General features: G+C 39.9%; 1 protein-coding gene across 2 annotated transcripts in view; it reads right to left on the bottom strand.

The window, feature by feature from the left end:
- The window catches only part of prkcea (protein kinase C, epsilon a), a 589,489-nt gene that overhangs the window by 439,599 nt on the left and 125,621 nt on the right, over positions 1–24,269 (bottom strand). For both annotated transcript variants that reach the window (XM_072580649.1, XM_072580650.1), the window contains exon 2: positions 6,162–6,225. In XM_072580649.1, the coding sequence (XP_072436750.1) occupies positions 6,162–6,225 (64 nt within the window). The remainder of the gene's footprint in view (positions 1–6,161; positions 6,226–24,269) is intronic.

The raw sequence follows: 24,269 nt of genomic DNA, 5'->3' as shown, positions 1-24,269 counted from the left end.
AGCTTCCAACGGTGTTCTAGGGTACACCTGATCAGGTCCTGGGGATTTAACCATTTTTATGCATTTCACAACATCCAGCACTTCCTCCTCTGTAATATGGACATCTTTCAAGATGTCACCTTCTATTTCCCTACAGTCTATATCTTTCATGCCCTTTTACACAGTAAATACTGATGTAAAATACTCGTTTAGTATCTCCCCCATTTTCTGCAGCTCCACACAAAGGCTGCCTTGCTGATCTTTGAGGGGCCCTATTCTCTACCTAGTTATCTTTTTGTCTTTAATGTATTTGTAAAAACCCTTTGGATTCTCCTTAATTCTATTTTCTAAAGCTATCTCCCTTTTCGCCCTCCTGATTTCCCTCTTAAGTATACTCCTACTGCCTTTATATTCTTCTAAGGACTCACTCGATCTATCCAGTCTATACCTGACATATTTCAACATTTAAAAGACATTTGGATGGGTTTATGAATAGGAAGGATTTGGAAGGATATGGGCCGGGTGCTGGCAGGAGGGACTAGATTGGGTTGGGATATCTGGACAGCATGGACGGGTTGTACCGAAGGGTCTGTTTCCATGCTGTACATCTCTATGACTCTATGACTCTAAGTGATTCTTGACAGCAAAACCTGAGCATACTTCCTTGCTGTATCTTACCAAACCCGTGCATTAATTGGCATTTCAGTCCTCACGGTGAATATCACAGCCGACATTCACCCCATCTTACCCGTGCATCATTCTCGCTGCCATTCCCGAGAGACCAGCATCGACTAATACTGGCACCAACACCATAGTTTAATGGTCACCTTGCGCTCGGAGAAGCACTATCAGTCTGGACCTGGCCAACATAGTTCCTGATATTTGCCGCAGATATGGCAGACGGAGGAAATAGGTGCTCCCCTTTCCCCCCCACCCTCCCCTTTCACCAGCCGATCCCCTTTGGACAGGGTGGTGATTAGGCCAGTCTTCCTGCTGCCCCATGATTAGCAGGGAGGCTATGGCATCAGACCATGCCAGCCTGGTCGGAAGCTGACAGCCGTGTTACAGCAGTCTCAGCCATTGGGAGAAATGCCCAGTGCTGTAGGAAAAAGATCAATGTCTTTCTCCACTTTTCCAGCAGCAATTTCACCATTTCTGTTTGATACTTCACACTCACTCTATCCTTTTAAATGTTTAGAAGGAATGTGAGGGGAAATGTTTTCACACAGAGGGTGGGGGGAATCTGGAACTTACTGTCTGTTAGGGTGGTAGAAGCACAAACCCTCCTTACATTGAAGAAGTATTTACATATGCAGTTGCAAAGTCAAGGCACAGAAGGCAACAAGCAAAGTGCTGAAAATGGGATGAGAATCGTAAAGGGATTGTTTTCGACCAGCATGGATTGAAGGGCTAAAGGGCTTTTTTCTGTGTTGTTGATCTCTATGACTCTCTTCTACTGCACGTGCCTCCCAATAAAGCTCGAATTCGCATATCGTACCCACTCACCAGCATTCACCCCAGCCTGTGACATCACTAATACTGCAGTCCATCTGCGTTACCTACCCACTCACACAGGAAGCCTCCCCACCTGCACAAACTGCAATAGCTATGCCATCCACTGTCATTTCCCTTCATAACTGCCTCTCTCCTACTCCAGGAGCAAAACAGCCCAAAAAGGGCGGAAAGACTGAAGACACATTCGGTTCCTCACCCCTTATGTGGACAGCATACTGACTCTGACCAGTCTGAGGGGAGATTAACCTGGCCGGGTATCAAAGGCCACCTTTTACATCCCAAAGCAATGCCTGTCCCCCTTGACTGGTCTAAAACATGTCAACAACTGTGCCTGGGAGGACAGCAGCAACATGAGTCAGGTATCTCTGTACTGTCTTATCACCTGACATTCTTTTCTGATCATCTCTGACAAATGCACAAAAAGGCAATACATAAGATGATGTGAGCGTCCAGTTAGGCTCAGTGAGTGAGCACAACAACAGTGAATGAAGAGCCCAGAGGTGCAGCTGGGTCCAGTCCACATGCTGGGTGCATGTCCCTGAATGCGCAATGTCCTAGTTGCAGCATTACAATGACGGATGCTGGTGCAGCCCCACGTGCAGCACTGAATTGCAGAGGTGTCACATGTGTGAACTGAAAATGTGCCACAATGCTGGCACATGTCAGATGCAAATGTTCATGGGCGTGGGGTTCTGGTGCCTATGGAGTCTGCCCGAGATGCTGGTACTTGATAACCAACATGGAGGTCTTTCGAGTAAGCCGCAAATTGAACCTGCTAAGAATGCTCTCTGCTTTTCATGTGGGGTTTTCTTGATGGTTAGTGTGTATGTTGAGTTTGGTAAGATTGCAATCCATGGTGAATCAGATTGTGAATAAAACATACATGAAGGAATAAGATGCGTTAATGAGGAACTTGCTACTCCCCAGCAAGAGTCTTGCCACGCTGCTTGCAAAAAGTGTACAAGATGTGGCGAGATGATTGTGATGTTGATGGGCCACGCCAATCATTTTGCCCAATTCTTTCACTCATCTTCCCATAATCCATGCCACTCAGATAACACCATCTAATAAGATTCCACCTATTGTATCCGCCATTTAGAATCTACTTTTAAGGAACATTAAACTTCCCTTTATATCTTGCTTGTAATCAAGGTGCATCATCATGTTATATATTATGTAAAGTCTGTAACACAGAAAGGCCATTTGGGCTAACCAGTCTATGTCAAATATAATAGAGAGCAATGGGCCCCTTCAATGTCAACAATAGTTAATGATGTGGAAGGTTTTAAAAAAAAGTCCGGAAGATGGTAACCAGCTTGAAGAATCGGGAGCTATGTTAGAAATTAACTTCACTAACTTATGAGATAGTTCATTCCAGTCAGAAGAGTGCAAAAAAGACAAGTGCAAAACACCTTTTTTTTGGAAGATAAAAACTTAAATGCAACGGCAGAGCCAAGAGATCTAAGAATATAAAAGCATAGTTTGTTAAAAATAGTAATGCAAGTTGATAAAGATAAAGTGTGCAAACAAAGATGCTTACCTTATCAGAATTAATGGGCTGGGATTCTAGCTTCAAACCTGCCATTCATAACAATTAAAAGGACTGTAGCCGATAAAAAGCCAGAAATGAAACATTCTGCCTCAAGTCTGTTTGCTTAAATCTCCTTATCCTTGCTATTTCTTTGCTGCTTAGTTTCATATGTTTTGTCATGCATTCTGCAAAATGAGTACAGCAATTTAATTAAGTTGTCTTAGAGTTGTAACAAGTGCCTTTGCAATTTGTGTCAACTGTAATTACTGTAGTTACAGGACTGAAAATCGTATTCAGATGGGAAACATCTTCTGAAGGGATCTTGGAACATTCTTAGAACCTTTTCAATATTTTGAATTTACAAGACAATTTTAAAAGCATTTTCTGTCTTATCACCCTACAATTTTGTTTTGAGCATCTCTGACAAATGCATCTTAGTTCAGAGCAAATTGCAGCATTTGGATCCTTTCCAGGAAAAGCACAGGAAAAATAAATTAGTTTGAACTGGTGCTCACATGCACGACAGAGTCCATGTGGACATGTTAATCTGACAAAGATCTCTGTGACAAAATGTTTCAAAGATCACTGCTGGACTAACAGTCATAACATTGTATGTATTCTGGCGGCTCAATTAAAATTCCCAAATTGCATTACTCTCTCTGCACACCATATTCTTACATTTAAACTTGATATTGTTCTATATTAAAACCAGGAGTATTTACTTAGATAACTTGATATTTACAGATGAAAAGTGCTGCACCCCACTGAAGTGGCACTAGAAATCAATTCCCACTGTTCACGGAGTTTTCACCAAAATTAAACACTTTTTTTAATGCGCAGAATTCCACAATTTTCTCGCCTATTAGAACCAGGATGCCTGAAAACATAGACCAGTTGCTGGTTAGTCCCTGCTTTCTCTTCACAGATGCAGTCAAACCTTTCTTCAGCAACTTCTGTTTTTGAACCAGACTGAGAGGTTGTCCACCTGCCAAAGAGTGAAGCCATCAGGCCACAGGCAGCGACAGGTCAGAAATGGACTCTGGCAATCAGGAAAAGAAAAAAATCAAGGAGGGAGCTCAGAGTATGGCAGTGAAGAAGATAAGGGAAAGATCACTGGTGTGATGGAAGAGTTAGTGGATCACAGGGAAAGAACTAGCTTATAAGGAGTTTTAACAGGGGGTACTTTCGTGCTCCTTCTGACTGTGAAAAAAAGCAAGTACCTGCTGGATCAAGCTGTCCCTCCACTCTTTAGCAGCAAGGTTTCTGAAAACCTGGAAAACCCAAGTGGTCTGCACTTGATTTAAATCAGACTCCGAGCAGAATGGGAACATAACTTACACTTTCAAATGAACTGTTCCATTTCTGGAGAGCAGGATAATGACACACCATAAGCATAGCAACAAAATGCAGACAGGGCAGTTAGGAGTCCAGCTCACACAATTTATTCCTTTTTCAACCTCCAGCTTTCTGGTGTGAGTGTGGTTATTTAAATAAAAGTCTCTCTGCCAAGCTATTAATAACTCACGTTGCAGGTGATCTGTTCAAACTTACCATAGTTCATACAAAAGAGGTGATAAGTTGGATGGGAGAGGAGAGATTGGTTCAACATTTCAAAATGTTTGTGCCTACAGTTGATTTCTGCCTTACATAAGTTTTGTTACAGCATTGAATCACTGGCCAGACAGTGTCACCAAGTCTTTGGGGTCATTTTATTAGATCAATTTTCTATTACTTTCCACACAACAAATGTGCAGGTCAGGTGAACTGGCCATGCTAAATTGCCCAGTGTTATGTGCATTCATCAGGGGTAAATGTAGGGAAATGAGTCTGGGTGGGTTACTCTTCAGAGGGTCAGTGTAGATTTGTTTGGCCGAAGGGCCTGTTTCCACATTGTAGGGAATCTAATCTAAAAGCACCTGTTCTAAGTCATTGTAAAAACGTTTCTAATCTTCATACCTCTCCAGTCAGCGTGTGGTAAAAGCACCCCAACCCTGAAGCAGACCTTGCTTCCCAGTGTTAATGCAAATAATATGATCAAGAGTGAGAGTGAAACATCCTATTTCCTTATTGAAGCAGAGCTGGTCCACAATGGCGCAAATACCAGATGGCTCATTAAGGGCTAAGAAAGAAATCACAAAAGAAATACAGATTTTTTTTCTTCATTTTGAAAGTGGATGGAATGTGAGGTGCAAACAAGACACACTAGTGTATTATATGCAACTCAAAATTGATATGACTTTTATACATGTGGCTTCACCTAGATTACAACTGAACCTCTCTCCAGAGTAATGCAATTCTGAAGGGGGTCAGCGTAGTGATAAGGCACGTAGTCAGTATACGTTTGATCCAGGAAATATTGTCCCCAGGGATTTCAAGTTTAACTTGCTCCACAATGTAGCAGATTTCATATTTATCCATCCACATTTAGATGCAATTAATTACAAAAAAAACTGCACATATTCCTGAATTGAAAGCAAGTATATATAAGTCCACTGGTACTTGAAGAATATTGCTAATACAAGTTTTCAAAAATCATATACATGCCCACATAAAGGATAACCCCACTAAGTTTAACTAAAGCTGTAGTGCAGGTAGACTTGAGGAGAGTCCACATCATATCCAATCACAATTCAGGAAATAGTCACAAGAGATGGGCTATAAATGCTGGCCCCGATGACACAGGGTTCCCAAGAATGAATTTTAAAAGTCATAACTACATCATATTGTACATTTGAATCCTTTTAAAAATCAGATCCTTCACAACTAACTCTAAAGACAGTTCACCCAGGGATATCTGATACAGGGTAAAGAAACTGATATGCTGTGAGGGTGCTATGTTTTAAGACGGCACTGATCTTATAGTTGACATTAAATTATCTTTATTGTATCAGAGCAGTTGAACTTGTTTTAAACCTCCATGGAATCATGACCTGGCAGTATGTTTTTATTTTACAATTGTTTTGATTGATACTTGAGGAAATCATGGCACTGGGAGCTTACCAAATACTGTAATACACTGTCAACAAGAGGAAAGGTTACTGCTGACAGTGACAAGGGGAAGTTAAAAAATATTGGAGTTGCTAAATTAAATGTGCCAAAGAAAACTGCCAAGTTTAATTGCTGAATGAAACATTACCTTCACTTGATGACCCCGATAGATCTATGACAACATACACTCTTCCTTCTGGTTCCAGGTCTATCTGTAATTAATAAGTAAAATCGAGTCAATTATAACATAGACACCCACAACTGAACAAATGTTCAGAATTGTCAATTTAATTTCTCTTCTCATAAATCGTTACCAAACTGTGGCTTTTCCACAAATGGCAACGACATCATTGGAGAACCGCTTAGTTCTTGAATTTATTTTCTTAACATGCTTTGCATACTTTTAGATCAAGCCAAGTTTGACAATTATCACATGGGCACGCCTGATTTTTTTTTACTGGTCTTAGAGGGTTTTTCTTATAAACAACCATAATTGAATGTTTCAATTAGATTATTTACTCATTTGCCCAGCATCTTTCTAAACATGGCTAAAACAAATTTTTGATTGCAAGTTGGAAATACAGAGAATATTGGAAATGCACAACCAATCAGACAGTGCCTGCAAGACAGTGACTTCAAAAATTCTCTTGACAAAACACAAAACTGTCCATCTTCCTTCTAAATGCCAACTGGTCATTCAGGCATGTGGATTCTAGCCATATGTGCAAGTTTCAGGAATGGAAGAAGATGGAAATATCCTTTCATACTATTGATTACCTACAGCTGTAAATACCACCTTCAATGTAGAGAGGATTAAAAGCTTCCATTGCACACAGCCTTATCTCTCAATAAGTGGTGCTGCCATTTTCTTGTGCTGTCAATGCAGTCCTGACAGGCACTGAATCCACACTAAAAGCAAGCCATGTGTTTGAAGGAGAACTATGTTACATCATGTTTATAATGTCAGCTGTAGCTCAGTTGGCAACACTTTCACCCGAGTGACAAGGCTCTGGCTTTGAACAGAAACATCTATGGTGATGCTCCAATGCAGTACTGAAGGGGTGTTGCAACATGATAATGTCATCTTCTAGGATTAAACAGCATTGATAGATCCCAAGATTTACTTCCAAGAGATGGGAGTTATCCTCAGTGTCATGGTCAATAGTTATCCTGTACACAACATCACGCGAAAAAAAAATCCTTAGCTAATCATTATTGCATTTCTGCTTGTGGAAGTTTGATATATGCAAAATTGATTGCAATATTTCCTACATTACAACAGTGATTACACTTCAAAATACTTATTCATCGGCTATAAAGTGCTTTGAGACAGCCAGTGGCCATGAAAGATACCATGTAAATGCAAGCCTTTTTTAAATGCTTTGCATTCACTGCCAAATTAGCTTCTTTTTTCAGAATTACCAAAGAGCAATACTGCACAATAAAAGACTCAGGCAACATGATTAATTGGTGACTGCATTCCTTGTGGAGAAGACTGGGTGGCTGACATGCTGACCCATGCAGGCTGGGAAATACGTGCAGGCAGTCACAAACTGTTTATCAATTCATTGCTTTAGATTCCTTTCCATCTTCAAAAAGAGAGGTGGGAATAGTTTTAGTGAATCTTACATTTTGTTGAGGGAAGAAATGCCTAATTTAGTCAATTTCTCAAAGATATTTGGAAAGGCCACTTCAATAACTCAATTAACAATCACCTTGGCACATATCATGATGTGTTGTTAGAACAGAAGTGGAAAAGTCAGTGATTACATTCCTGACAGCTATTTACCATGCTAACTGAAATATTTGAAATATTTCAGAACAGTAACGTTGTTGGGTTTCATCCAACTGCTGTTATTGACCAGGAAAGGTCAAATTTCCTGCTCAGTTTGGACATTCTAAACAAATGGAGTGTTTAATTCCAAGTATTGAAGTTGATGAGGGGAACATTGAACAGACAACTGCTGTATGTGACTTGCCTGCTTTAGAACTCTAATATTCCTTATTAAATTTCAAATGACTTAACAGAAAAAAGACTTATTTTTATTTTGTGCAGCACAGATATTGTATTCCCAACTTCATTCACAAATTGTTTCTTCAATCTGCCCACATCACACAATATTGTGTAAAAGCAGCAAGGGCAGTTTCCAAGCCTGGTAGGACAGCTATGCTAAAGGCCGCAAGAAGATTTATGAGAAGCCCAGAGAGTTAATATTTGATTTGTGCTCCATCCTGTGGAGTAAAGTCTTACTTAGACGTTTATTCTGTCAGGATGTCGCATAACGAATGATGCAGCACATAACTGCATCATAGCTTCCAACAGTGGATGCCCTTCAATGTTGAAGGGACAACAGAATAAATGCCAATCTCCAGTTAAAACTTTAGCTTATATATATATAATACATAAATATTTTGCAGAGCACTTCCAAATATTTTCTGTTTTATTTTAGATTTCTACCATTTGTAGTACTTCAATATTTATGAATACAATCTAACAAATCTCACATGGATTTGCTCTCAGCTAAATTGATCATGGACTGTGATGGTTTACATTTTACATATGCCTGTATATAGCTTGTGTTCCCAATTTGTTTTTCATATTGATCATGTAATCATATCTTGAGAGTTTGTTTTAGGTGTAGCAATGGATTGGAAGCAATTGTGTTTACAGGCCAGGTTTTCACACCCACACCAGAACCAAGGAAGGCCAACAAAAAGATGGGCACCGGCTTCTGGAATTCCCTTCATTATTCCAGTTACTGGCATTTTCCATGGTGTGGGCTAACAATACAAGTTGCAAGACAATACAGAACCCTGACATCACCAGCTCCATTGCAGGAGGACATTTCAGACCCTCAAAAACTTTGATGGGAAGTTGGGCTCAGCTACAAAAGGCGACATGATTCACACAAGCTTGGAAGTGTCAAGAACTATGGCGAAATCCCTGTCTGAAGCTGGAAACCTTTTGACAGGTAGGTTCAAAAGTATTGCCAACTTTATATGTCATAATCGGACTTTGTATGTTCGGTTATCTATACTTTTAATGCAACGGTTGATGATACATCTTTATTCTTAAGCAGTAAGAGACCACTAGACCGACCACAAAATATATGACAGTAGAAAAGTCATCAAGTGCATTAGACCACATTATCCACTGGATAAATTGCGCTTTTGTATTGAACAGTAATAATATTCAGATTTGCCTGTGTCAGTTTATTATTATTTCCATTGAAGGATAGTTGAGACATTTGTCTGCCAGCTTCAAAGTCTGAACAGACAGCTGACCTCTTCAAATTACTTCAAATACATGAATGTATTCAGCTCTGGATGGGTTGTGACAATATGTGCAAGGCAATTTCATTTGGAGTGCCTAGCTTAGTTCTAAACTCCACTAACAGATTGAGCTTCGAAGGAGTTGTTGATACAGCTGTTAAGGAGACTGTTTCTTTATGGTGACAGCTTTATGATCTGTTAATAAGATAATGTTTTTGAAGTGGTTTCTGAATGAGTGTTTGTTTACCTTTTTAGTTATTTTGGCCACTTTATAGAATAATAATTCTTTTGAAATAGATTTTATTTATTTGACTGTTTGTTTATTCAGGTAGTTTTTGAGCATTTCAAGGACTCCCCACTTTTATGGTAGGGCTCAGGGATCCTGTACATAGTGAGTACGTGGTGAGTGGACATATGACTGTGATGGTTGAGGGGGTCTCACGTTCGTACAGCTATAGTACTAGGCTGATGTCCTGAGAACAAAGGTGAACATTTAACCTGACAGCATCTGTTTCTCCTTCTTTCAGGAGATGGACTCCAAAGCACCAGTCCTTCATCAGCAATGAAACTAGCATGGGGCAAAAGATTGGATCACAAGGTAGGGAAATGGTCCGACTCCTAATTTCCATTCTGAAAATAAAAATCCAGTTCTGTTGTTTTGGATCTGTGAGAGGCTTGATTTGTTCACTAATGAGGTCAGTAAAAGATCAAATATTTCAAGCTTATTATAAGCTATGCATGCATCCCTGTCAGAGACACAAATGCACGGTCACACTAAGAGGTCTGCAATGTACACTGAAGGTCCCCTCGTGCTACTCTCCTCTTCTCCCACTAATACTCTCAGTCTTCTTCCTTGGCTTTTTATTATGTCTCCTTCAATCTCTTTGTTGATCCTTGTTCCTCTTTCAACTCACGCAATGTTTTCTCTCTTATTCCAAGAGTCTATGCAAACAGTTGCCACTACCTCCAGAAACCCCACAGCAGGATGCAGCAGCCAATGCCAACAGTAAAGGCACAACATGGAAGAAGTGGGAGGTTAGCATCGCCCGACAAAAGAACCAGAAGGAGCAGGATTGGATGGCATTATCAGTACTTTGGAATGCTGTTAGTTTGTTGTTCAGGAATGTATTCTTCATGTTGGGCCTTGATATGTCAGCTGAGTTGAATTGACATCTGAAGTACAGAGGCATAGACAGAGAGCCAACAGGTACATAGGTTTCACAATCATTCTGTTATGTGAAGAGACTGGATGAGGGAAGTCACGTAAGCTAAGTGGAATGTGTGACAGTGCATTGTTTGAAAAGGTTTGGGACTTTTCTTAAATTAGTGCAATTTCCTCTGTAAATTATATGATGTTCTCAATATAACATGAGGTATTGTTTCTGAATGCAGGAATATTGAACCATGTAATGCATTCTCTATTACTAAATTGCTAATGTGAACTATGTATTTTAAGGTCCAAAGTCTAGGTGCTGTTAAGTAAGTACCAAGTAAAGTCAATCGGAGTTAACTACTCTTTGGCAAGGGAAGCTTGCAGACTGGAAAACTGCAACAGATTTCAAGCCTGAGCCCTGAATGAAATGTCTGACTTTCTTTGTAAAAACTACAAATGTTTAAGGTCAATCCCTGTTGTATACATTAGCAGCAGTTTTCTGACCCCACGCTTCCACAGTCAATAAATGATCAAAAAAATGATGGCCAGCAAATACATGAGTTCCTGATATGCACTGCTGGCATACAAGGCTCCCTACAGGCACTACAGACATAACATCACCGCTATTGCGTCTTCTGTGTGAGAAAAAAGTACTTTTCTTTTCCAAAGTCGTTCTGCTAAGCATTCTAAATGATTTGCTTTCTTGACCTTTTAAATTTCAGGAATTAATTTACAGATAAAACATATCAAGCAAATTCAATAGATCTGCCAACGATATAGTATGTGCATGTTCTCTATTTCTGAGGTGGCCAGTTCCATTAGGCATGGACAATTAAAAGAAAAAGCTTAAGTGATCGCAAAGTAGGTTCAGTTTGGTTTAAAAGAATGATCCGCAGAAGACTGTATTTAACACTAGACGCAGGCTACTACAGGCCAGGCAGGCTAACCTTTGTCACTGCGGGAATGTTAGAATCCACTATTAAAGACATAGCACCTGTTGTGTTCATAATAACAATCTAAAATCAATCACTCATCAGGGACTGATGAATGCTGCATATTAACTTACTTAATACAGTAAAATGTATTTGAAATTATTAAGCAGATATTACAGATTGCCAGCTGGTTTCTGTTTGTGCAAATAGCGAACCTATTACAAACTAATTGCCAGGCAGAGTTATGTAGCATGGTTTACACTCACCACAGTTAGTCCTTAAAGGCAACATCTCATACAGGCAACGTACACATGCAACAGTTGGAACACATTTAGAAAATCCTTTTACTATCAGACAAATATGGTTTCATGAACGGGAAATTTCATTTGTAACAGTTCTACAAGAATGTAAAAAAGCTGACTGAATAAAGGTCAACTAGTGGATATATATTGATTTTCAAAAGGTGCCACATAACTAAGGTTATTCTGTAATATAAAAGCTCATAGTGTTGGGACAGTGAATTTGATAACTAACAGAAAACAAAGATTCAGAATATATAGGTCTTTTTGAGTAGGGCAAACTGAAACAAGGTTTGGAGATTGAATCATGAGATTCATCCAAAGCTGTATTGAACAGATTTTCTGAATAAAAGGGAATTAAAGGTGATGGGGACAGGTAGCAAAGGTCAGATCAGCCACAATCTTTTTGAATTAGGAGCAGCTTTGAGGGACTGCTCCTCTTATGTTATTATGTTTAAGGTTTTGTTTTGTAATCATTGTCCAGAGACCTGGGAAAAAAAAAATTAATGGATACTGGCGCATCTTGTCCTGCTACTGAAAATGTTGGGAATGTCACCCTGCTCCGAATGGCTGCCACACAGTTATTGAAAGCTTTAAAGAACATTAATTGACTGGAGTCAGGCCTTCTATCCCATTGGGAGAGAAAATCCCATCTCCTGTCCAATTGACCAGCTGCTACTGGCAGGTTACCTGGAGCAAAACCTGCCACTTGTAACATCCCAGCAAATTCAGGTAGTAGGGATCTGCAGAGTTTTGCAAATCCCATACCTTCTCTTGCAAATCCATCCGTGGGGATCACCATAAAATACTGCCTCTGGGTTATCAAGCTGTAGCTCAATCTAACCATGACTGAGGTAGAATTTCAATCCAATTGGTTAAATAAATTTAGGATGAAAAGCTAGTATCAATAATGATGACAATGAACACACTGGATTGCTGTTAGAACCTGTCTAGTTTAATAATGCCTTTTGGGAAGGAAATTGGCTGTCCTTAGTCTGGTCAGTTGACTTCAAACCCACAATAATGTGGTTGACACAATTAACTGTGCTCCAGCAAGCCACTCAGTGATATTTGGCTCATCACTTTACAAGGACAATGAAATCGTGGACAATAATGTCAGGCTTTGCCAATGATGCAAGCTTCTCATGCATAAACAAAAAAAAGTGTTTTTTTCTAAATTTAGAATCTTTCTTATGCATTAGGTTTAAATGCAACTTAAGAGACTAAATTAGAATACCCTGTAAAGGAAATCAAATCAAAATTAACATTTCCTTTTAATCCAACTAACACAAAGGTGGGAGAGAGTGCAAACTTGGCTAAGACAAAGACTTGAAATATCTTTAACAATACTTGATCCCATTTGTTTAGGAAATCATTACTTTTTTTCACAATTACGTAGAATGTGGGAGATTCAGAAATTATTCAAAAATATGTAGAATGCTATAAACACTGTGAGTAGACTAAACAATCCTTTATCATTCATCATTTCCAGGCAGTACTAGGTTGGTTAAAAACACATTTCTATTTAAACACAGTGCTTCGTGTTAGTTCTTTAGGCATCAGTCGCAGTGAGCACTGAATGAGAATGCAGATGGTCCTGTACATCCAAATAAAAATATTTTATGTTTCTCGAACCTGCTTGAGCACTCTTCCTTTTTTGCTGGGACTAAACAGGAAGACATCTGATTCCCAACCCCAACTAGACAAGAATTTGCCGACTGCTGGTTTAACAGTGGACGGTAGGAGGTCAACTGAATGATCTGTTCCAGAGGTGAGTTAGTGATCGTAATGTGTCAGTACAGCTGCATTCCTCAAATTTTGACAGGCACTTCATTTAATGGCTGCAGGATCCATTTCCCTAGGCTCAGGAAACTCAGCAACTGAAGAGAGATGAGAACTGTGGGGTCTAGCAAGTAAGTGTTTTTTTTCACAGTTGTTTGCAAGCCAGAAAGGAGTCGGAATATTTTGTGGTTGATCCATAAGAAAACTTACTTTGTTCTCTCTTCCTGCAATCTGAGCATTCTCCCCCAGTTGCAAGTTCTCCCTCCCAGCACCCTGTCTTGATCTCTATTCCAACCAATCTGATTCTTCTTTCACTGTCCACTCTCTCTTCCACCCTCCAACTCAGAGCACCACCACCACACTGATACACAAACATTGGAACTTGATTACCAGGGACCATTCCCATCAGCCCCTTGTTGCTCCCTGATGGTCATCCAGATTTAAAGAGACCCAGCCACTCAACTTGGGATTCTGGTGTTCCCATGATGTACCACATTTATTCCTTAACTACTGCCTGCTAACAATCTGGACTATAAAATCTGTGATTCTTCAATGGCTGGGTTTGATTCCACCATCTTTGGAAGTGAGGAATCTCATTCTTGCTAGCATGCATGTGAGGTCATCTATTCCCTGTCACCCCAACATAACACCAATGCACCAATGAAAAATCCTGTAGAAACACATTTAAGTAGCTACACTAATATCTACCCAGCAAGACCTGACACTACTTTTTACCTCAGAACAGAATTCTAATTTCCTTCCTGACAAAATATTATGCTTAATAGGTTCAGATCATTTCCTGTGTTTTGGTACAAGAATAAAATTAAAGTCACAAAATGCCAATCAGGTGAAGCCCATATAATCCTTTGCCTCCTTTGATATTTGCTCCCGTTTCACCAAAGTTGTTCCACCTCTAATATACCTGCCACCACCATTTCAAAAAATATATTAGGATAAGTTGAAGAAGTAACCAAGTAATAAATTCTTGTAACAACCAGAAATGCTGTGTAGTGAGTTTATGATATTGTTAAAAATGACACAACACCAGGTTATAGTCCAACAGGTTTATTTGTAAGTACAAGCTTTCGGAGCACTGTTCCTTTGTCAGGGAGCTTTATGATATTGATGCAATATCTATAATATTGAATATCATTGAACTGAATTATCACCAGCCTCCAGTTTTCCAATATGTATTAATCATCTTATTTTTAACTCAAGGCCAAGAACACAAGGTATACATTACATATTTATGCTTATGACTCTCTCACTTAGTTTATTAGTTCGCAAGTGAAGCCAAGTGATAGTCTCCTCATTTGCTGAGTTTAAACAAATCAGTTTGCTTCTTATTCTTTAGAAAGGGAACTCCTTGGTACTGTGCAGCATTGCCTGTCTCTCTCCAACCGGGCATATGGGGTTTGAACTGAAACACAAGCCATGCACATTGGCCAAGCACAGGCCCTGGTTTGTCCTGCACCAGGGAAGTTCACTCAACTGATTGGGGTTGTCACAAAATGCTTGTTATTGACTTCCCGTGTTCTCCATTTCTTGATCTAAAGGATTTCGACTGGTGGATATTGCTCAGGAAGGTTGTTCCATATGGGGTGCCGAGATGGAAACTGGACTGTAAGTGGGTTGTGCAGGTCCACCTGGAGTGGCAATGACGTTCAGCCACCTTACATGTTTGTATCATTTGGTGAATGTATGTGGGAATGTGTTTGCAAGAACAGAAATCTGGGGGTGGGGTATTTGAGAAGAGGATTTAATTGAGTGTCAACAAGATATGTGTGTGCAATGACCACTGCCAGACAGATGCAGGTTTCTCTGTTACAGATACCACAGGGCAAGTGCTAATGTCTGGAGTGCTGTAGCATCAGTGCCTCATGTAGATCTACCAGGTTCGTTCATGGTTTTGACCTTTGATGCTATATTCTTCAACCGTTCCAAAAGGAAAAGGTTTACTGCCAAAGAATACAATTTACTAGGATTGGTTGATATTCCTTGCCCTCTTTTCTTTCTCCCTCTCCAACTCTGGTAATGTTCCTCATTATTGCCAAGTGCTCCATATAGCATCTCGACAGCAACAAAATAATTTCATCAAGCTGAGACAGGAAAATTCTCATCCTTGGGTCTCAAAGCTGTGACTTTCTGGTTGAAAATCCAGTAAATTAACCACAACCACAGACCACAAGCACTCAGTAAGCCTACGTGTTACCTCGTTTTCACACATTGAGCGATGATAGCCAATTTTGATGTCCTACTTAATTAGGATTGGAAATTCAAGTGATAACAGGGACTGGGTGACAGCCAAAGCAACCGCAGAGCTTAAAGTAAATCATTTTTTAAAAGCCATTTTATTCACTCACGTAGACAGGACAGTGAGAAATGAGTCAAACATTCTAAAACGTCATAGGTTTGACCCTCAATTTTTGCTAAGTTTATTGGAGGTATGGAGTCACTGTGGTGCTACAATTGCCTCAATTGTCATCTGGAAGGGAACCCCCATTTTAGATTGGAATTCAGAGACTCCTGCTGTATAATGTATACATCTGCCGGCTGGATAATGCTAACTGATGCTTTCTGTGGCAGAAGAGCTTGTTAATGTCATTGGTTGGGCTCACACATGGAAGATATCCCCTTAGGTGCAGCAGCAAAGAGTGAATGGCATATGTGGGGTCATGCCAACAGCACCTGGATAGGAAAGGATTTTTCAGGTAAATGTAATTGTCTGCTTTGTTCATTTAAAATGCTACTGGAAATTGATTAGCTCTGTATAATTCCTGAATGATAATTTAGAGATTCTACAAATAATTACATAATTTACATTATTAAAATCAGAACAAAAATGTGTAAAACATAAGATAATGTATCAGTTTCAACATTCCAACTGGGCATGACAAAAGTTAAGTTTGAAATGATATCTACAAATTTGGGGAGAAATCAGAGATTGTTCGAGGTTTGTGTGTGAGTTTCTGAACAAAGCTCTTGAGAATCACGGTTTGTTTCCGTTTGGAGCAGGTTTTTTTCTTTCCCCTTATCGTCTCCTTCCAAGAGTTTCCCCTTCTTTGTGAATTGGTTTCTTCCTTTATTTATCTTGTTCAGCCCATTTGTTTCCTACTTGAGGTTTTTTTTCTCTGATAGATTTTCTCTTTCTGTTTTTCTACAATCCTTTTGCTTCTAATATTCTGCATGTAATACTTTATTTTAAACGTATTGCACAGACAATATTTGCATCCCATCTCTGGTTTGTAGCTAAGCTTGGGATTAATAATGTATGATATGAGTTGGAGGTGCATAACATGAGAAAGGATTTGTTCAAGTATGCTAATATCCCTGCTCAAACCAAGGTTAGTTTTCCTGGAAAACACTTGGCTCCTAAAACATTTCCAGAGCCATGTTAAAAATATTGAGGTCAACATAGGTCTACTATCAAGCTGCCGTTACAGATAACAGAGGATTTATAGATACCTATCAATTCAGAAAATGATCAGATGAACGATAGCAGAGTGAAGGCCTTTTTTTAATTTCTTTCAAAGCTCAGACTAATTGAAGGGTCTTCAGCTTGTGTAGTTGTAATCAGTCGATTTCCTAATTTGTTTTTAATGAAAACACAATTACCGGTCTGCAAAATCCTATCGAATAATCTCAACTGATAACAATTATCATTTTGGAAAGTCTGGCTAAATCAAGAGTTAAATTAACTCTGTAAACATTTTTAGTCATGCATAAGAACAAGTACACCCCAAAATTCATCTACTTTTCATTCTTGCACATGATATGCCGCATTAACTTACAAAAGCACCATTGACAGTTTGCCTTGTTTTAATAATACGAAAATTTTCAAGAGTATTCTGCTAAGTACATATTAGAACATGGCACTCCTCAAACAAGAAGACAGTTTATTACATTCGAGATAACAATCCTAAGATCATCATTTGGTAACAACTAATAAATTTGGACTGAGGATTAAATTATGCATTTGTTTTCTGGCCTCTAATTGATTCAGAGTGAACAAAACATATAAATCTGGATTGAGAGATGTATCTCCATCTTATTAATACAAATCATAAACTTTCAATGGACTGTATGTTCACATAACTGGGAAGGCATTGGAGCCACTGAATGCTTTGTCAGCTATTTAAATACAAAGCTGAAATAAGTGGTGTTTTTAAAGTTGGCACCACATGAGAGGGTATTCTCAGAATAGTTAGTAAAATTTATGCTACAACATCCACTTTAACAAAGCTAATGTTTATTAGAGAAAAGGAATCTATTCCTTTTGAATACAATTACAGAATTATGATTGATACCTCTTCTTAATTAGTAAGATGTTCTCTGCATATTCCTCTTGTAATAGCTCACTGCCACCCATAACCCCTTTAGATATAAATGGATGAATGCATTCAGGACAACTGTTAGGTATCAGACACAAATTAGCAAGCAGGATAAACACTCTCCAAGTCATTGGAGCGTTATGATTAGTAAATATACAAACTGCATGTATACTTATCAATATCCTAATAGTTAACTAGTATCTTCTCAATTAGATCTTGAAATTTATTTGAACAAACATCATGAACTTGACCCTTGTAACATCTATTCCACTGAATGAATTCATTAACTGTACAGAACAGCACGGTAGACGTTTAACCCATATAATCAGCTGAGCAACTGTAAATTGGAAAATGAATTGTGAATACAAATTAAGAGAAGACCATTAAAGGGAAAGTATAAGTGGATTGAAGAGACAATTAGGTAGATTTCTGGAAGAGAGAAGTAATTGAATGAGGAGTAATCAGAAAAGCTCAATCAATGAAATAATTGAATAAGGCATAAATCTAATGGCTTTTTCCCTTTGTTGATGATTCTAACAACTACACATTACAATATTATTCATTAGATCCATTATTAGCAAAACTTACTTATTTGAGTTGGAAATTATTTTCAAAACCAGATTGAAATGTACCAAGAGTCAGGTACTTCTCAGATGTGCCATCACTGTGAGGGCAGCAGTAGGCCTTTCCTTCCCTGGGTGGCTAGTGACCCAGTCTACCCAGAGCTGCTGGCCTGTGCCATGGGGAGGGGATGTCCGCTGTGAATCTCTGGACCTCATGTTATAAATGATTGGAGGGGCTCAAAGAGGAAGAAAGTTGGAAGCAAGTGCTGGAGGTAGCTCTCAGCTGCCTCCTCCCCCACCAACCCCAACACCTTCATGATACCAGGTTCCTAAATCAGGCACTGACAACAAAGGAGCCCTGACCTCAAGGAGCCTGCAACCCATAAGCAGACTCAATTAGATTTGCTTGCAATGCTCCCTGCATCTAAAGCCACCAATTGCCACTGGATTAAAATAAGGCAGCAGTAACATGAGGCTCTTGTGTGGTCATTAATTAGCCACTTATGGTCCGTAATTGTCAAGTGAGCAGGAAAGCCTTCCGTGCGAACAACTGCCACAAACCTATTCCAGATGGAAACAAGGAAGTGCAGGATTCCCACCCACATACCTCCCACAAGATTAAGTGCTACCTGCCATTGGGAGAGACATTAGATTTTTCTCCACAATTCTAAAGCTTCAGGCATTTAACTACATAAAATAATATAGCACGGTCAACAACTGAACTTAGCGTGAAATTTAACCTAGTGTGTTCAAAATGTCACATGTAGGATTTTAATATTCATAAGAAGGCAATACAAGGAATTTACTTAGTTACACATTAGTTAGTCAGTACATTTCATTGTTACTTACAATTGTCTTCGGTATTGCACCTAGAATTTACTGTTCTCATTGTATAAGCTTTATCTTAAGGTGCAGCCTCACTGCTAAGGTATGGTTCGACTCATTAATTCAGAAAAAAGATGGAAATCCTCCAGGCCCTCATTTCATGCTTTACTAAATCAGTTGTAGGCTTTCGTTTTTAATTTTGCTTGTGCATTACCTGACAACTTTTAACTATTCAGTATCAGGCATTACGTATGGTGCTGGTCATATAGTCATAGAGTTGTATAGCATGGAAGCAGACCCTTCGGTCCAACCCACCCATGCTGACCAGATATCCCAACCCAATCTAGTCCCACCTGCTAGCATCTGGCCCATATCCCTCCAAACCCTTCCTATTCATATACCCATCCAAATGCCTCTTAAATGTTGCAATTGTACCAGCCTCCACTACGTTCTCTGGCAGCTCATTCCATACACGGACCACCCTCTGCGTGAAAACGTTGCCCCTTAGGTCTCTTTCATATCTTTCCCCTCACACACTAAACCTATGCCCTCTAGTTCTGGACCCCTCCACCCCATGGAAAAGACCTTGTCTATTTATCCTATCCATGCCCCTCATAATTTTGTAAACCTCTATAAGGTCACCCCTCAGCCTCCGACGTTGCAGAGAAAACAGCCCCAGCCTGTTCAGCCTCTCCCTGTAGCTCAAATCCTCCAACCCTGGCAACATCCTTGTAAATCTTTTCTGAATCCTTTCAAGTTTCACAACATCTGTCCGATAGGAAGGAGACCAGAATTGCACACTATATTCCAACAGTGGCCGAACCAACGTCCTGCACAGCCGCAACAAGACTTCCCAAACTCATGTACTCAATACTCTGACCAATAAAGGAAAGCATACCAAACACCTTCTTCACTATCCTATCTACCTACGACTCCACTTTCAAGGAGTTGTGGACTGCACTCCAAGGTCTCTTTGTTCAGCAACACTCCCTAGGACGTTACCATTAAGTATATAAGTCCTGCTTAGATTTGCTTTCCTAAAATTCAGCACCTCGCATTTATCTGAATTAAACTCCATCCACCACTTCTCAGCCCATTGGCCCATCTGGTCCAGATCCTGTTGTAATCTGAGGTAACCCTCTTCGCTGTCCACTACACCTCCAATTTTGGTGTCATCTACAAATCTACTAACTGTACGTCTTACACTCGCATCCAATTCATTTATGTAAATGACAAAAAGTAGAGGACCCAGCACCGATCCTTGTGGCACTCCACTAGTCACAGGCCTCCAGTCTGAAAAACAACCCTCCACCACCACCCTCTGTCTTCTACCTTTGAGCCAGTTCTATATCCAAATGGCTAGATCTCCCTGTATTCCATGAGATTTAACCTTGCTAATCAGTCTCCCACAGGGAACCTTGTCGAATGCCTTATTGAAGTCCATAGAGATCACATCTACCGTTCTGCCCTCATTAATCCTCTTTGTTATTTCTTCAAAAAACTCAATCAAGTTTGTGAGACATGATTCCCCACGCACAAAGCCATGTTGACTCTACCTAAATAGTCCTTGCCTTTCCAAATACATGTACATCCTGTCCCTCAGGCTTCCCTCCAACAACTTGCCCACCACCGATATCAGGCTTACTGGTCTATAGTTCACTGTCTTCTCCTTACCAGCTTTTTAAACAGTAGCACCACGTTAGCCAACCTCCAGTCTACCAGCACCTTACCTGTGACTATCCATGATACAAATATCTCAGCAAGAGGCCCAGCAATAACTTCACGAGCTTTCCACAGAGTTCTCGGGTACACCCGATCAGGTCCTGGGGATGTATCCACCTTTATGCGTTTCAAGACATCCAGCACTTCCTCCTCTGTAATATGGACATTTTGCAAGATGTCATCATCTATTTCCCTACAGGCTATATCTTCCATATCCTTTTCCACAGTAAATACTGATGCAAAATACTCATTTAGTATCTCCCCCATTTTCTGCGGCTCCACACAATGGCCACCTTGCTGATTTTTGAGTGGCTCTATTCTCTCCCGAGTTACCCTTTTGTCCTTAATGTATTTGTAAAAACCCTTTGGATTCTCCTTAATTCTATTTGCCAAAGTTATCTCATGTCCCCTTTTCACCCTCCTGATTTCCCTCTTAAGTATACTCCTACTTCCTTTATACACTTCTAAGGATTCACTCGATCTATCCTTCCTTCTTGCTTCCTTTGTTTTTAACCAAACCCTCAATTTCTTTAGTCATCCAGCATTCCCTATACCTACCATCCTTCCCTTTCACCCTGACAGGAATATACTTTCTCTGGATTCTTGTTATCTCATATCTGAAGGCTTCCCATTTTCCAGCCATCCCTTTACCTGTGAACATCTGCCCCCAATCAGCTTTTGAAAGTTCTTGCCTAATACTGTCAAAATTGGCCTTTCTCCAATTTGGATCTTCAACTTTTAGATCTGGTCTATTCTTTTCCATCACGATTTTAAATCTAATAGAATTATGGTCGCTGGCCCCAAAGTGCTCCCCCACTTACACCTCAGTCACCTGCCCTGCCTTATTTCCCAAGAGTAAGTCAAATCTTGCACCTTCTCTAGTAGGTACATCCACATACTGAATCAGAAAATTGTCTTGTACACACTTAACAAATGCCTCTCCATCTAAACCCTTAACACTCTGACAGTCCCAGTTTATGTTTGGAAAGTTAAAATCCCCCACCATAACCACCCTATTATTCTTACAGACAACTGAGATCTCCTTACAAGTTTGTTTCTCAATTTCTGACTATTAGGGGGTCTATAATACAATCCCAATAACGTGATCATCCCTTTCTTATTTCTCACTTACACCCAAATATCTTCCCTGGATGTATTTCTGGGAATATCCTCCCTCTGCACAGCTGTAATGCAAACCCTTATCAAAAATGCCACTCCCCCTTCTCTCTTGCTTCCCTTCCTCGCCTTCCTGTAGCATTTGTATCCTGGAACATTAAGCTGCCAGTCCTGCCCATCCCTGACCATGTTTCTGTAATTGCTATAATATCCCAGTCCCATGTTCCTAACTATGCCCTGAGTTCATCTGCCTTCCCTGTTAGGCCCCTTGCATTGAAATAAATGCAGTTAATTTATTCATCCTACCTTATCCCTGCCTGCCCTGACTATTTGACACGCTTCTGTTCTCAACTGTACCAATCTCAGATTGGCCTCTTTCCTCACTATCTCCCTGGGTCCCACCCCCCCACCTTACCAGTTTAAATCATCCTGAGCAGTTCTAGCAAACCTCCCTGCCAGTATATCAGTCCCCTTCCAATTTAGGTTCAATCCGTCCTTCTTGTACAGGTCACTTCTATCCCAAAAGAGATTCCAATGAACCAAAAATTTGAATCCTACTCCCATACACCAGCTCCTCAGCCATGCATTCATCTGTTCTATCCTCCTATTCCTACCCTCACTAGCTCGTAGCACCAGGAGTAATCCAGATGTTACTCCTCTCGAGGACCTCCTTTTTAAATTTCTGCCTAACTCTATGGAATCTCCCTTCAGAATCTCAACCTTTTCCCTTCCTATGTTGTTGGTTCCAATGTGGACACTGACTTCTTGCTGGTCCCTCTTCCCCTTGAGAACATTCTGCACCCTCTCTGAGACATCCTTGATCCTGGCACCAGGGAAACAACACACCATTCTGCTTTGTTGCTGCTGGCCACAAAAACGTCTGTCTGTACCTCAGACTAGAGAATCCCCGAACACAATTGATCTCTTGGAACCCGACGTAGCCCTCGTTACATTCGAGCCAGTCTCAATACTAGAAATTTGGCTGTTCGTGCTACGATCCCCTGAGAATCCATCGCCCCCTACATTTTCCAAAACAGCATACCTGTTTGAAATGGGTATATTCACAAAAGACTCCTGCACTCGGTGCCTACCTCTCTTACCTTTCCTGGAGTTAACCCATCTATGTGACTGTATTGGAGACTTTCCCCCCTTCCTGTAACTGACATCCATCACGTACCGTTGCTGTTGCAAATCCCTCACTGCTTCTATCTGTCTTCCTCCTAAAAAAAACTCAGTTACATTTTTGTCTTCTCCAAATATCATTAAGAATCATATTAATGTCTAAGTAGCTGTCAACACTACTCACAAAGAAGTATTTAATCAGGCAACAAGGAAGATTTTTGTTGCACGTCACTGGGAGCTAATAAATGAAAGCACATTCTTTATAAATGTGTTTGTCACTTCACCACACGTAATACCAAGAGGGAATGTTCCCTGCTGGCGATATGTCTCACTAGAACACCAGAAGGCCAGCAAACAAGACAGAGGAAAATCAATAAGTTCTTTCAAGAGCATAACATTTTACATTTTTTACATTTTTTTCACCCAAAGGACAATCCACAAAATTAATCATCAGCATTTTGTTCCATGCGAACCACCCCATCTGCTCCATCAACTGCAAATATGTAGTCACCCTCTTCAACTTGATAAACACCGCCTCCTTGAATTTATTTTTAATTTGCAGGAAAAAGTGTTTTATTAATAATCAAGACAAATTGCAAGGCCCACTGTAAATGACACCAGCGAGGTTGAAAGGTTTGGAGAAAAGGCAATGAAAATTGGGAAGTCGTGGTGAGGCAATACCATGCTCTGGTTTTTAAAGCTAAAAATGTGTAGGAGGAGCAAGTGCCTTGAGGAAGGAGAGCAATTCCACAGATACCATTATAGCCATGTATTAAAATTCAAGGGGCTAATTAAAGCCCATTGATAAAAGTATTTAAACCGAAACTGAAATTTGTCACCAAGGTCATTTAGCTTGGCTCTCTTTATTTCAATGGTACCACTGATTGAACAGTTACTATGAGCAACAGTTTGAGATTCAGTTTGCGAAGTGTCCATTGCGAATACAGGCTTTTCCCAACTTATGAACGCCCATACTTACAAACCGACCTGCGTAAAGCCTATTATTTTTTTAAAATCGAGTTACATAAAATGGTTTGTACTAATGAATGGGCAGACTACTTTGCACGATGCTCAAAACACTGTGTGTTTTCAGTGGTTCGTCGGCCGAGGAACGATTATATTTATAATATAATAAATA

This window comes from Chiloscyllium punctatum, chromosome 11 (assembly GCF_047496795.1).
Source record: "Chiloscyllium punctatum isolate Juve2018m chromosome 11, sChiPun1.3, whole genome shotgun sequence".
Lineage (NCBI taxonomy): Eukaryota > Metazoa > Chordata > Chondrichthyes > Orectolobiformes > Hemiscylliidae > Chiloscyllium > Chiloscyllium punctatum.
Note: the sequence above shows the minus strand (reverse complement) of the source record. Positions and strands in the feature narration are given on the sequence as shown.